Here is an 11,223-nt window from a genome sequence, read left to right as displayed (position 1 = left end):
TCTATTCTACCGTGCAAGCAGAGCTGAAACAACTTGTGCTGCATCCAGGTTCCGGCGCATAAAAGTACTTCTCCTTAGGTCTAGTGCCAAATGCCTCATTTGCCAAACTAAGTCTCATTTCTGGGTGAGAGAGATCAGCTGAGGACAAACAATAAATATAAGGGTTTTTTCCCTCTTAGAATTTAGGTGTGAAAGAACACAAGATAAACCCCACAGGTGAAAGTTATTCTGAAAATCCCAGAAGTTTTATGTTTTTGAAACATCCTTAACCATCCTATGGTTAAGGTTGAACATGTTGGTTCGATGGACAGTGATTGCATGACCTTTGCAAAATTATGGCATTCAATCACCAGAATATTTGATACACCAGGTGATTATGCTGCCATCCAGAGGGACCTCAGCGGGCTGAAGAAATGGGTTGGCAGGAATGAAGTTCAACGAGGGGAAGTGCAAAGTTCAGCACCTGAAAAGGAACAACTCCGTGCCCCAGCACAGGCTGGGGGCTGACTGTCTGCAAAGTAGCTTGGCTGAAAAGAATGTGGGGGTCCTGCTGGACAGCAGGGTGAACGTGAGCCAGCAATGCTCCCAGTGCAAGGGAGACATGGACATACTGGAGAGAGTCCAGCAAAGGTCCAGAAAGATAATGAAGGAACTGGAGCATCTCTCCTATGAGGAAAGGCTGAGAGAGCTGGGACTGCTCAGCTTGGAGAAGAGAAGGCTCAGGGGGGGTCTTACCAATGTGTTTAAATATGTGAAGGGAGGGTGCAAAGAGGACAGAGCCAGGCTTTTGTCAGTGGTGCCCAGTGTCAGGACCAGAGGCAATGGGCACAACCTGAGACACAGGAGGTTCCCTCTGAATATCAGGAAACACTTTTTCACTGTGAGGGTGACTGAGCACTAGCACAGGTTGTCCAGGGAGGTTGTGGAGTCAACATCCTTGGGGATATTCAAAAGCCATCTGGACATGGTCTGGGGCAACTGGATCTGGGTGGCCCTGCTTGAGCAGAGGGGTTGGACTAGGTGACCTCCAGAGGTCCTTCCCAACCTCAACCATTGTGTGATCCTGTGAACATATAACCATATCAGTTCCTATATTGTCACCAATATTTCAGTGCTCCAGAACTCTCTGAGCTAAATTAGGGCCATTTGGGAACCTTGACCTTTTGGGAACCTACTGTATATTGAATCCAGGATAGAGATGGTTCCAAGCCTAGGATGGAGTTGTAAAGGCAGGTGTAAAGCAAAAAAAAAGGGCACAAGCTTGAGCAATGAGGGTAGCTGTGACACAGTCAGAGTAAGGTAACCACTGGCTACAATATCAATCACTTTCCAGAAGAAAGATACTTACTTCCTGTACTGTACTTGGGGTCTAGAGGTGATAAAGGGACGCAGGAGTGTCTGCACCCGACCTTCCCAGCACCAAATCGTGGGATAGTAAGTTTCTGTCACAACAGGGCAATATTCCTCAAGAAAGCGGCAGAAACGGTCGTTGCTGGCCACCAGCTGGGGTTTCTAGGGAGAGAGACTACAGTCAGGCCTAGGCATTCATATAAAACAAACAAAAAATATAAACAAACAAACAAACAAATAAATGAAAGCCTGTTTAAATCCTCTCCCAGTAAACTGGTTTCTTTCATATTATCATTTGCAATGCCTTTTCCTTTCATGATAAAGAGATAAGTAAAACAACACCAAACAAATTGTCAAAATGCCCAACTGAAAAGTGAAACCCACTCAACATTATGGATTCCTTACCTGTTTCTAATAATATGCATCATACCTTTCACTTAAGAATCAAAGCCACACTGTCTCACAGTAGGTGAGAAAGATTTTACTGAATCAATTTTCTTGCACTGCACAGAAATGATGCTTAATCCCTGTACTTTGTGCACCTGCAGTACCTATTTTAACCTGGTAGGACATTCCTCCTCCCATCTCATACTACAGAACATAACTGCATTGGTTACTCATGTCTAATAATGCTCTGCATACAGAGATTTTTCTCACAGCTTCTGTTTGTATACCAGTTAACGTGGAAATCCCTGTATACCAAAGGGCTCACATTTTAGCAACCACATTTCTTAAACTTCTCTTTTACACTGACTCTCCAATGCACAAGCATTAACTGGAAAATAATAGACGCTTTGAAGAAAAACTGTTACACATACATAGCGGCAGCGGCACATCCTCCTAACCCTTCATTTTTCTCCTCTGACCAAAATCAAGTACCCTCTTCTGGATGAAGAGGAAGGCTACGTTCTCAGCGGTTCTGTGAAGGACTGTGGCAACACATGTCTTCAACAGTCATAAATCTTTTGATATGCATATTTTCAGTTGATTAAGCATTCAACGAGGTGCTCTCACCACGGGGCCACTGTAGATCAGATCAGGCTCACTGTATCCAAGTAATTTGCGAATGCTTAATTTACCTGTGAAACCACTACTGACAAGAAGATGCCCAGCAGTGTCCTAGCCCCCAAAACACTGCGAAAGAGGCTCCAAAGGTGTTTATAATGGTACTGAGGACAGACACAAGGGCAGCAAACTACTGTATCACCTGCCCTGTTAGTAAACCACAGAAGAGGTCGGGTTTTTGTTGTGGAGGGAGTGCTCCCGACTTTGCTTTCCAAACCATCCCCCGGGGCCAAGCTCTCCCCCTGGTACAACTACATTTTGGGGACGCCTGAGGCCGGAGCCCCTTCCTCTCCCAGGCCGGGCACGATCGGACGGGTGTTCCCTCAGGCCGGCCGGCCCCTGGGGGCGACCGGCGGGCCCCTATGGAGGAAACGCCTCAGCGGTTCAAGGCGGGGGGGGGGCAACAACCCCGGCGGGCGGGGGGGTGGGCTGCGCGGCCCGGCCCGACGGCAGAGATGGGCCTGTGCAGGGGGGACGAGCGGGCTTTCGGCCAGCCGGAGCTGGCACCTCCAGAGGAAGGACCGGGGGTGTGAGGACGAGGCGGGCGCTGCGCCCTCCCTCCCCCCCGCCCAGGCATTTCAGGTGCCGCAGCTCCCCTCGCCAGAAGGGCGCCGGCTGCCTCCCCCAAGAGGGGTGGATGGAGGTGACCTTCGCGGGACGATCCCCCCTTGGCGGGACACCTGCGGAGCCCGCCCGCCCCGCCGCCCTCCCGCTCACCTTGGCGATGCTGCTGAGGTAGTAGCAGGCGTAGGCGACGCCGAAGCCCAGCACCAGGGACAAACCCACGCCGGAGCCGAAAAGCCCCACGCGGACCTGGCTCTCCAGGTAGAGGGAGAGCTCCCTGGTCAGCACCTGCCAGTCCATCGCACAGGCGGGGCGGCACGGCAGGGTAGGGCAGGGCAGGGCAGGGCAGCGCAGCGCACCCCGGCTGCCGCGGCCGAGCCCACCCCGGCTCAGAGGGAGGAGGAGAAGGAGGAGCTGCTGCCCGTCTCCCGCTGCCGCCGACCGCGGACCGCTCCGCGCTACAGCGCCGCCGGCACCATCCCCGCACCGCCCCCGGACCGCCCCCGTCCCGGCCGCCGAGGCCTGCGGGGCGCGGGCGGGGACCCGAGGCCGGCTTCGGCTTGGAGGGGCCGGGACCGGGCTCGGCACGGAGAAGCGGGCTGCGGGCGGCCGGCCTCCTTCCGCAAACGGGCCGCCGAGCCGGGCCGGGCCGCGGCGGCTATAGCCTCTTCGCGGGGGAGGAAATCCTGAGGGAAGCGGCGAGGCCCGGCCCTGGGCGGTGTGGGCCATCTCAGCCAGCCGGCCGGCAGGACCAGCTCCTTCGCGGTACGGCCACCGGCATCGCTCGCCTCACCACACGGGCGCCTTCGGTGTCACCTTACCCCCGCGCTGTCGGTCAGGCAGGGCGTGTGGGGTCAGATGGGAAAGGGACCCGTCCAAAACCGTGAGGAGCAGCTGATGGAGGCGTGTGGAAACTCAGTCACTCCTGGACAGGCAGCGTGTCCCCTTCCCAAACGCTATTATAGGTACAGGACACAAGTCCTGTGTCGTACAGGAGGAAGAGGGGACACCGGGGCTTCCAGATGCAGCATTATCTGCATATCAGCAATTATCTGTATAATCAGCAATATCTGTCTAAATATTTTAAGTGAGACTGAAGTGCTTTTCCACTTCTTGCTACTGTTACAAGGCATTAGTGAGGGTCAGAGAGGAGTAGATGTATTCTCTAACTCCTGCGAGGAATTCTGCCTGCTCCATTTTCAGCTGTACGGATTGTTGCATGGAGGCCGTCATGTGTTTGCTAACTCAGATGCTTCCGCTTCAGCTTCAGAAAAAGACACACAGTATCTGCATCTTTTCCTTGGCAAAGTGTTAGGAGTGCAGCTGATAACACAAAGATCCTAGAACTGAGCATCTGCTAGGAGACGCGTGCGTGTACCACAGGACACAGAAGTACTTTCCTTCTCCTTATTTTATGCCTCAGCTCAATGACCTGGCAAGAGAAGACACTTTGCTCAGTGACTCTTCACTTCTTATTTTATCTGTGTTTTCTTGCTATAGCCAAATTTTAAAATGTAATTGAATTGGGAAACATAACCAAAAAAAGAATGTAAGAGCAGAAAATGAGATGTGGTCTACTTCAATTGCTTCTCCTTACTTGGCCAGATCTTACCAAAGAGATTCTGTGCTGACATAACACGGGCCCAACTTTTTCTTGTTCACCTTGAAATGGTGGTGGCAAGCTCTTGGATACTGGGCCACAGCTTAACTTAGAGAAATATGGAAAAGTTCTTGAGTTTTCCATGCCATAGAGAAAAGTGCTACCATGTTCATACTGTATGATCAAACACTCTGCTTCAGTGCAGCAGCAGTGGATTCCAGTCCTGCTTTGTCAACTATCATGAAAACCCATTGTAACATCTAAAGATTTTGCAATCAAATGATTGTTTCTGATTGCATTGCTAATTTGGATATGGGATTTGGAAACATCAAGCATGCTTTACCATTCAGTCTGACAAATCTATTTGTCAGAAAGAGGAAATCTATTTGTCACCTTCTTTTTCTTCTTAAGTAAAAGCAGTTTGTAAAATTTTAAGGTTTTTTCATTAAAGAATCAGAATGATAAAAGTATGCAAAGTAATTAATTGATATTATATTAAGAAAGGTAAACTCATCAGAGTGTATTGTAATGTTGTGAAAAAAATTAAAAATACTGATTCTTCCTATCCAGTCAGCGGTCTGAAGTTTCCAGAGACATGGGGGCAGAGCTACTGCAGCCATTGAAAAGAGTATGGGAATTAGTAAGCAGAGGCTAGGAAGGATCCAGGGTTTGTTTCTTTTCTCCGCAGCTGTTACAGAAAAAGGAAACTGAATGGCTGGAAAACCTTTTGTCATCAACACTGCGCTTCCTTTGCTTCTGCTTATGGAGAACAGCCACACGCAGGTCTTGGTCCTTACTTGCTGGGAATATATGTTGTACACCCCAGATAAAAGGATTTATCATGAAGGAACACTCTGGTGTGAGCAGCTGGAGTAGATAGCTTAGTTCTGAGAACATGTGGGCTTCATCAACAACGTGCAGTAGGAACCTTTGGAGACGCTAATTTGGCTGAACTGAGCTTTAGGATGCAGAGGAACCTGCTACTTCTGGAGAAGGAAACTGGTTGTTGCTTGCAGCAGACTTGTCCCACATTCAAGTTCTATCCCCATTAAGATGGAGAGCCCTTGAAAGACCTAAAAACTAAAGAAAAGAAAAAATCCCAAATGTCTGAGACCAAAGAGGACACAGCATGTGGTCATGGGGCTAGAAGCCTTGTAAACGCATATGCATGTTTTACCAAAAAGTGGAAGGCATGGCTGTTGATGATTAGAGAAACCCTTCTGAGGCATACAAAACCAGCAGTTTAATGACTTGATCAACCATCTAGTGAGATTGAGTGCATGAAATAAGATCCAGACACAAAGGTTGATGACGTTTATCTGGTCTTTGATCACTACCCTGTGTTGCTTACTCATGGGAGTATTACCAATGTCACACATATATGACATGCCATAGACAAACTGGAACCAATTACATGTACTGAGAAGGGCTGAGGTTTTTTTGTTACTGTGTAAGCATGTTGCCACACTGTCAATACTAATGATGTCAGTAACCTCCTTCTGTTTTAAGCAATCCCCATCCGATCCTCCAGTTCCGGAGCTGGGATTTTTAAAGCCTTTAAAACGTTGTCCTTTGGCCTACAACACATTTTGCAGAGCCGAAAAAGAAAATGCTGTATTCTGCTCATATTACAACTGCCTCCAAGTGATTTAGTGATTGCAAATTGTGTGTGGGGGGAAGAAAACAAGGTGGTCACCGTGGTATTTTGAACTCTTACTGCATTTTTTTCAGAGGAAGGCAGTCCTGCATTCCCGGAGAGTTGCTATTTGCACTATGCTCTCTGCTCTCTAAGTGCTTCATAAAATGATTGCATCAACCCAGCTCTAACGGATTATAGATTAGGCAGAAAGGGCACAGGATTGTTCTTTCGTATTGTCTCCAAATTTATTTTGCTTAAGCAATAGCTAATAATTTACAGAAGCACTTGGTTAGCCACAGATTGATTTACATTTTTAACTAGGAAGCTACACTAGTGCTATGTGGCCTTTATTTTATTTTTTGTAGGGGGAGGTAGTTCTGTGATTATTTGGGTTTGGGAGGTACTGGCGTCCCAGTGGACAATTGCAAGCTGGTCCCAGAATTTATTTCAATAGGCGCTGCAGCACCTCTGAGGTGGGGCATAGTGACTTTTAACCTCAGAGTTTTAAATTCGAGGTTCTGTTTGTTTATATTCTTTTAACATTTGCTTAACTTTAACATTCAGGTAACAAAATGGGAAAAATACCTTTGTGTCAGCCTGACCTATCTTTGGAATACTTAAAAAGCTCCAAGTTCGTGTATAAAACATCAGAAAAGTTTTCCATCAATGCAGGAAAGAGGGCACTCACTCTTCCTGATATTTATTGTCAGCAGGAGAATGGGAGAAAAAAAATGCATTTGAAAAATTCAAGTCAGCATTTCTCAAGCTTTCCTCATGCATATTATAGATTTTTCTTGTATTAAAGTGTGAATGAAGTAGGTAATTAATGAAGTCAACGTCAATGTTCTACGTTGGAGGCTCTTCAAATTTCAGAGGAAAAAGCCAGGCTGTGTTTATGTTTGTACTCTTGGTGCTCATGAAAAAATCAATGATTGTGGCATTAGCAATAGCTGCTTCTGCTTGTCCTCTTCTTGAGCACTGCTGCTCTTACTATTATCTCCATATTCCCATGCATCCATATCTTTTTCTTCCATGCTGCTTCTCTTCACTCCCTCATGAAGTATTTCTCAGCCCTTTCCAGTGGTAAAGTTGGAAGGAACATAAGATTCAAAAGGAATGTTTTGCATCATTTATCTTTCTTTAACTATGTTTCCTTCACTTAAAACATGAGTATTTCAGTTCAGCAGGTATCCTGATTACAAATGCAACCACATAATCTAGTATTGTTTCACTCTCTGTTTAGGTGGTTGAAGATGCCTTCAACAGCTGCTGTGGCATGAAGACTGCCCAATATTCATCTCCCTTGGAACGACTCTTGCAGGATCTAGTCTACATGAAACCAGTTCCCTGCATTTGAATGCAGCTGGCAAACTGCTAAATACAAAATCGTGGTTAGTGGGGGATCAGACCAATTTGACTCATCATCATGTTAAATAATGGTGATGAAACTTTGGTTTGTGTCATTTAAAATGTTCACAGAAGAGTTAAAATAAAGGTTAAAATTCTGTGATACATACCTGAGTATAACGTAAAATTGATTGGTTTGTTCAGGAACCAAAGATGACAATCCATGGTATGCTGAAAACTGAGAACATGAGACAGTACGGGACAAAATAAATTGAAAGCAAGCAAGTATATTGAGGACACTTCTCTTAAATCAATTTTTCCATTAAAAGTGTTATCAGAAGCTGCTACAGACCTTGAAGAATTTTCATAAGAGTACAGTAGAGCTGGATGTTGAATCTAGGTTAAATTTCCTCCTGGCTCCAAGGAATCTTTACTGTAGCTTAAAGTGAAACATTTTCATCTACCTATTTTCATTCCTTATAAACACTTCAAAGTGGATAAAAGATTGCATCTTGTCTTTCAAACACAAACCCAAAACATTTTAGAATGCTTTATAATAATGTAAAATCCCAAAACCCAACAACTTCCATATACATTCAGTAAACTCTTGTTTTACCTACATCAACAGTGCGGCTCCAGCTGAATTCAGTAGGGTCAGAAATACGTCCAATGAAACTTTTTCATTTAGGCAATTTCTTAGATTTTTAATAGCGAAAAATATTTATAAGCATTAGACATAATCTTAAATGAGATATAAATTAAAAATCTTTACTTTATGAAAAACATATATCCTAGTTTAGCAACGGATTTTATATTTTTTTTTTCCTATTTTTGAAAATTTCTAGCTGTGTTTTGAATAAATACAGTTTTCAACCGGTCTAGCAGAGTGTACTGGAAATCTTACTTCTTAGAATTGAGGATTACCTAATGTTGTGACTGGGACTATTTTCTTATGACAAAACAGACAATGTGTAGACTCTGCTTGAGTTGTTCAATGTTTGTTACTATTTTAGCAGATTATTAAAATTAAACATAGGTATTATTCAGTGCTTAAGTCATCTTTCAGGCATTCCTTAGTGCATATCAAACGCCTTTGTAATACAAGACAGACTTGTACTTGACTGTAAGCACATGTTTAGTCCCATTGATTGCAACAAAAATTATCATGCACATAAATTAGGAACATTCTTAAAATATCTTGATGAGCCATGCAGTTTATTTTCCTATCAGTCTAAAAATATGACCTAGCTGCTTCTGACTACAACAGCGAATTTCAAGTACTTTCTTTACAATCTTTACAATCAGGAAATTTAATACCAGCAAGAAATTTATCCCTCCTTCCAATGCATCATCTAATTTAAAAATCATCTATGAATAAAACATCAATACATGGCTAAACATTTGGAAATATCAGATAAGTATATATTCTTTAATCCTCTGAGGTATGTTGAAGTAGGACAATTTGTATAGATGTGCAAATACGAGTACATGGTATTGTAGTATGTAAGCCCTAGATTGCTACAGAATTTTTACTTATTTTATTTTGTCTTTGAATATTTAAAACCTCAAGCATAACTTCACAGGTATTTTGTTTTCTCTCCACTCAAAATAGTTCAGCCTAGTAAAACTTAAAACCATAACCAAGGGAGAAGATTTCAGGATGCTCCTGCTAGGGAAAGATAATCTTCTTTATCCTAAAATGCTTTTTTCAACATGTTGAGATTTTTAGCCAGATACAGAAAAAAAGTCCTTCTTTTTATTAGATCTCCATGGGATTAGTTTTGTTTCACAGCAGGAAAATAAAGTGACGTATTTATACTCTGTTCTCTGCTCAGCTGTTTTTCCTTCCTAGGTAAGAAGTAGCAGATAGAACTCCTTAGGGAAAGAAACAGCTGCATGGACACCGTGGGTTGATAGATGTGTTCTAATTAACAGTTTCACAGAGGATGCCAGGAGCATAGTAAAAAAACAAACCCACCAAAGCAATTTGCTGTGTTGCGTGACAGCTTGCTCACTATCTGGCATTAAAAAATATTTTAATCTGCAGAAACTAGGGAAAAAAGCAATGCCAATTATTCATGACATTTCTGAAAATTGAGTAAGAAATTTGATCGTGTTATGGATAATGAAACTGGCAAAGCAGTGGAAATACAGTGCGACAAGTTAACAGGATAGGTGGGTTTTTGCATTCATAAGGGATGGCACATGGCCACGTGATGGCAGCAGAGGCTGAGGAATTAGGGTTTTTTTCTACATTAAACTACGGATAAACAGGATATGGTCCAAAGTTCCTACCTGGTTCTTCAGGTTCTAGAAAATATACATTATGTATAATTTCAATGAAAAAGATACAGCATATTCATCAGACCAGAATTTTCTGTACAGAGTGATTACATGCTTTTAATTTTATTTTTTTAAAATACATTTGGTGCAAATTTTTTTTTCAGTAAAACAGTAGTTTTCATCTCATTTGCCAATATTTACATCTTTCTTCCTCAGTTAGTTGAGTGAGTTCCACCCAGAAGAATAAGCATATTTTGATAAAACCAAGGCAGTTGCTTGGTTTTTCCTAATTCCTTTTCATAATACTTTTGTTAACAGGAAAAAAAACTGCATTATAAAACCCCTTTTGGGGAAAATGAGAAAATTAAAATCTAGGATGCCTTCAATTTTTAAGAGGAGGATTGAGAAAACCACTTGTTCTAATAAAGAGTCTTGAACTGAGGACGCAGAATTTTTTGACTCAGATTGGTATAAATTAATAAGCTCTACCTTTGTATTTTAAAAAGAAAACTACAATTTGGTCATTATATGTAAAAGCTAGATGCTCTTTTTCAACTCCTAGGAAGCTATTTATATATATCCTTCATATGACAAATTCTGAGAACTCAGGATTTGTGCAAGACAGAAAACAAAACCTCAAAACTCTACAAGTTAATAATTGTCTTTCCAAGAAGTTGTTGGGTTTTTTTTCTTCTAAACCATATAAAAGCAAGCTTTTCACATGGGATTCTCTCCTGCAATAGTCACAGTCCCCTTTCTGCCTTGTGTGTTCCAGATCCTACATTGCAAGTTCAGCTTTAATCAAACAAGACAGTCCAGAAAAACTTCTATCAAAGTCTCTATCAAATACTTATATTAGGATTTCCTGCTGGAGCATGACATTTTTCAGAACTGAAAGGCAACCAGGCGCAATTCGGACAAGCAGCTCTCTGGAATGGCTTAGATGAACAGGGGCGTAGGCTGGATGACTTCCAAATCCTATTTCCTGTGACTCTATGAGAGTTGTCTTCAGGGTTGTCCCACCCTCTAGGAGGGTAGCAGCTGCTCTTACAAAAAGCCAATATGCTCTCCAACACTAACAAGGAGTTTAAAGGGATGTCATTAGGTTATGAACAACACTGAATTCTGCATAACCCAGTGATCTTCTCTCATGGCCCCTCGCTGGATTGCTCTAATATGGCAGGAAGTAGCGAGGAAGATCATAATCACCAGCTGGAGGATGGTGTGACTCAGCAATGTACGTAATTTTGGGTAGCCAGAAGGGAACTCGTTCCGTAGTTCTTTTTGTGCATCCAGATTCCTGCACTGAATGCATATTAAGGAGTCTTAGCAATTACATACGAATATGCCTGAAGCACTGTGGATTCCCTTCCTC

The 11,223-nt window shown here is 43.3% G+C and overlaps 2 protein-coding genes across 4 annotated transcripts in view; both read right to left on the bottom strand.

Annotated features, from left to right (window-relative positions):
• ABHD3 (abhydrolase domain containing 3, phospholipase) overlaps positions 1 to 3,723 on the bottom strand; it is a 29,458-nt gene extending 25,735 nt beyond the window's left edge. For both annotated transcript variants that reach the window (XM_075744295.1, XM_075744296.1), the window contains exons 1-2: positions 3,133 to 3,723; positions 1,349 to 1,512 (exon numbers count right to left, since the gene is read on the bottom strand). In XM_075744295.1, coding sequence (XP_075600410.1) covers positions 1,349 to 1,512; positions 3,133 to 3,708 — 740 coding nt within the window. In that variant the 5' untranslated portion in view covers positions 3,709 to 3,723. The remainder of the gene's footprint in view (positions 1 to 1,348; positions 1,513 to 3,132) is intronic.
• ESCO1 (establishment of sister chromatid cohesion N-acetyltransferase 1) overlaps positions 1 to 11,223 on the bottom strand; it is a 318,705-nt gene that overhangs the window by 66,855 nt on the left and 240,627 nt on the right. The window lies entirely within an intron of this gene.

Source organism: Balearica regulorum, chromosome 2 (genome assembly GCF_011004875.1).
Source record: "Balearica regulorum gibbericeps isolate bBalReg1 chromosome 2, bBalReg1.pri, whole genome shotgun sequence".
In the NCBI taxonomy this organism is placed as follows: Eukaryota; Metazoa; Chordata; class Aves; order Gruiformes; family Gruidae; genus Balearica; species Balearica regulorum.
This window is presented reverse-complemented; position numbering and strand designations above follow the sequence as displayed.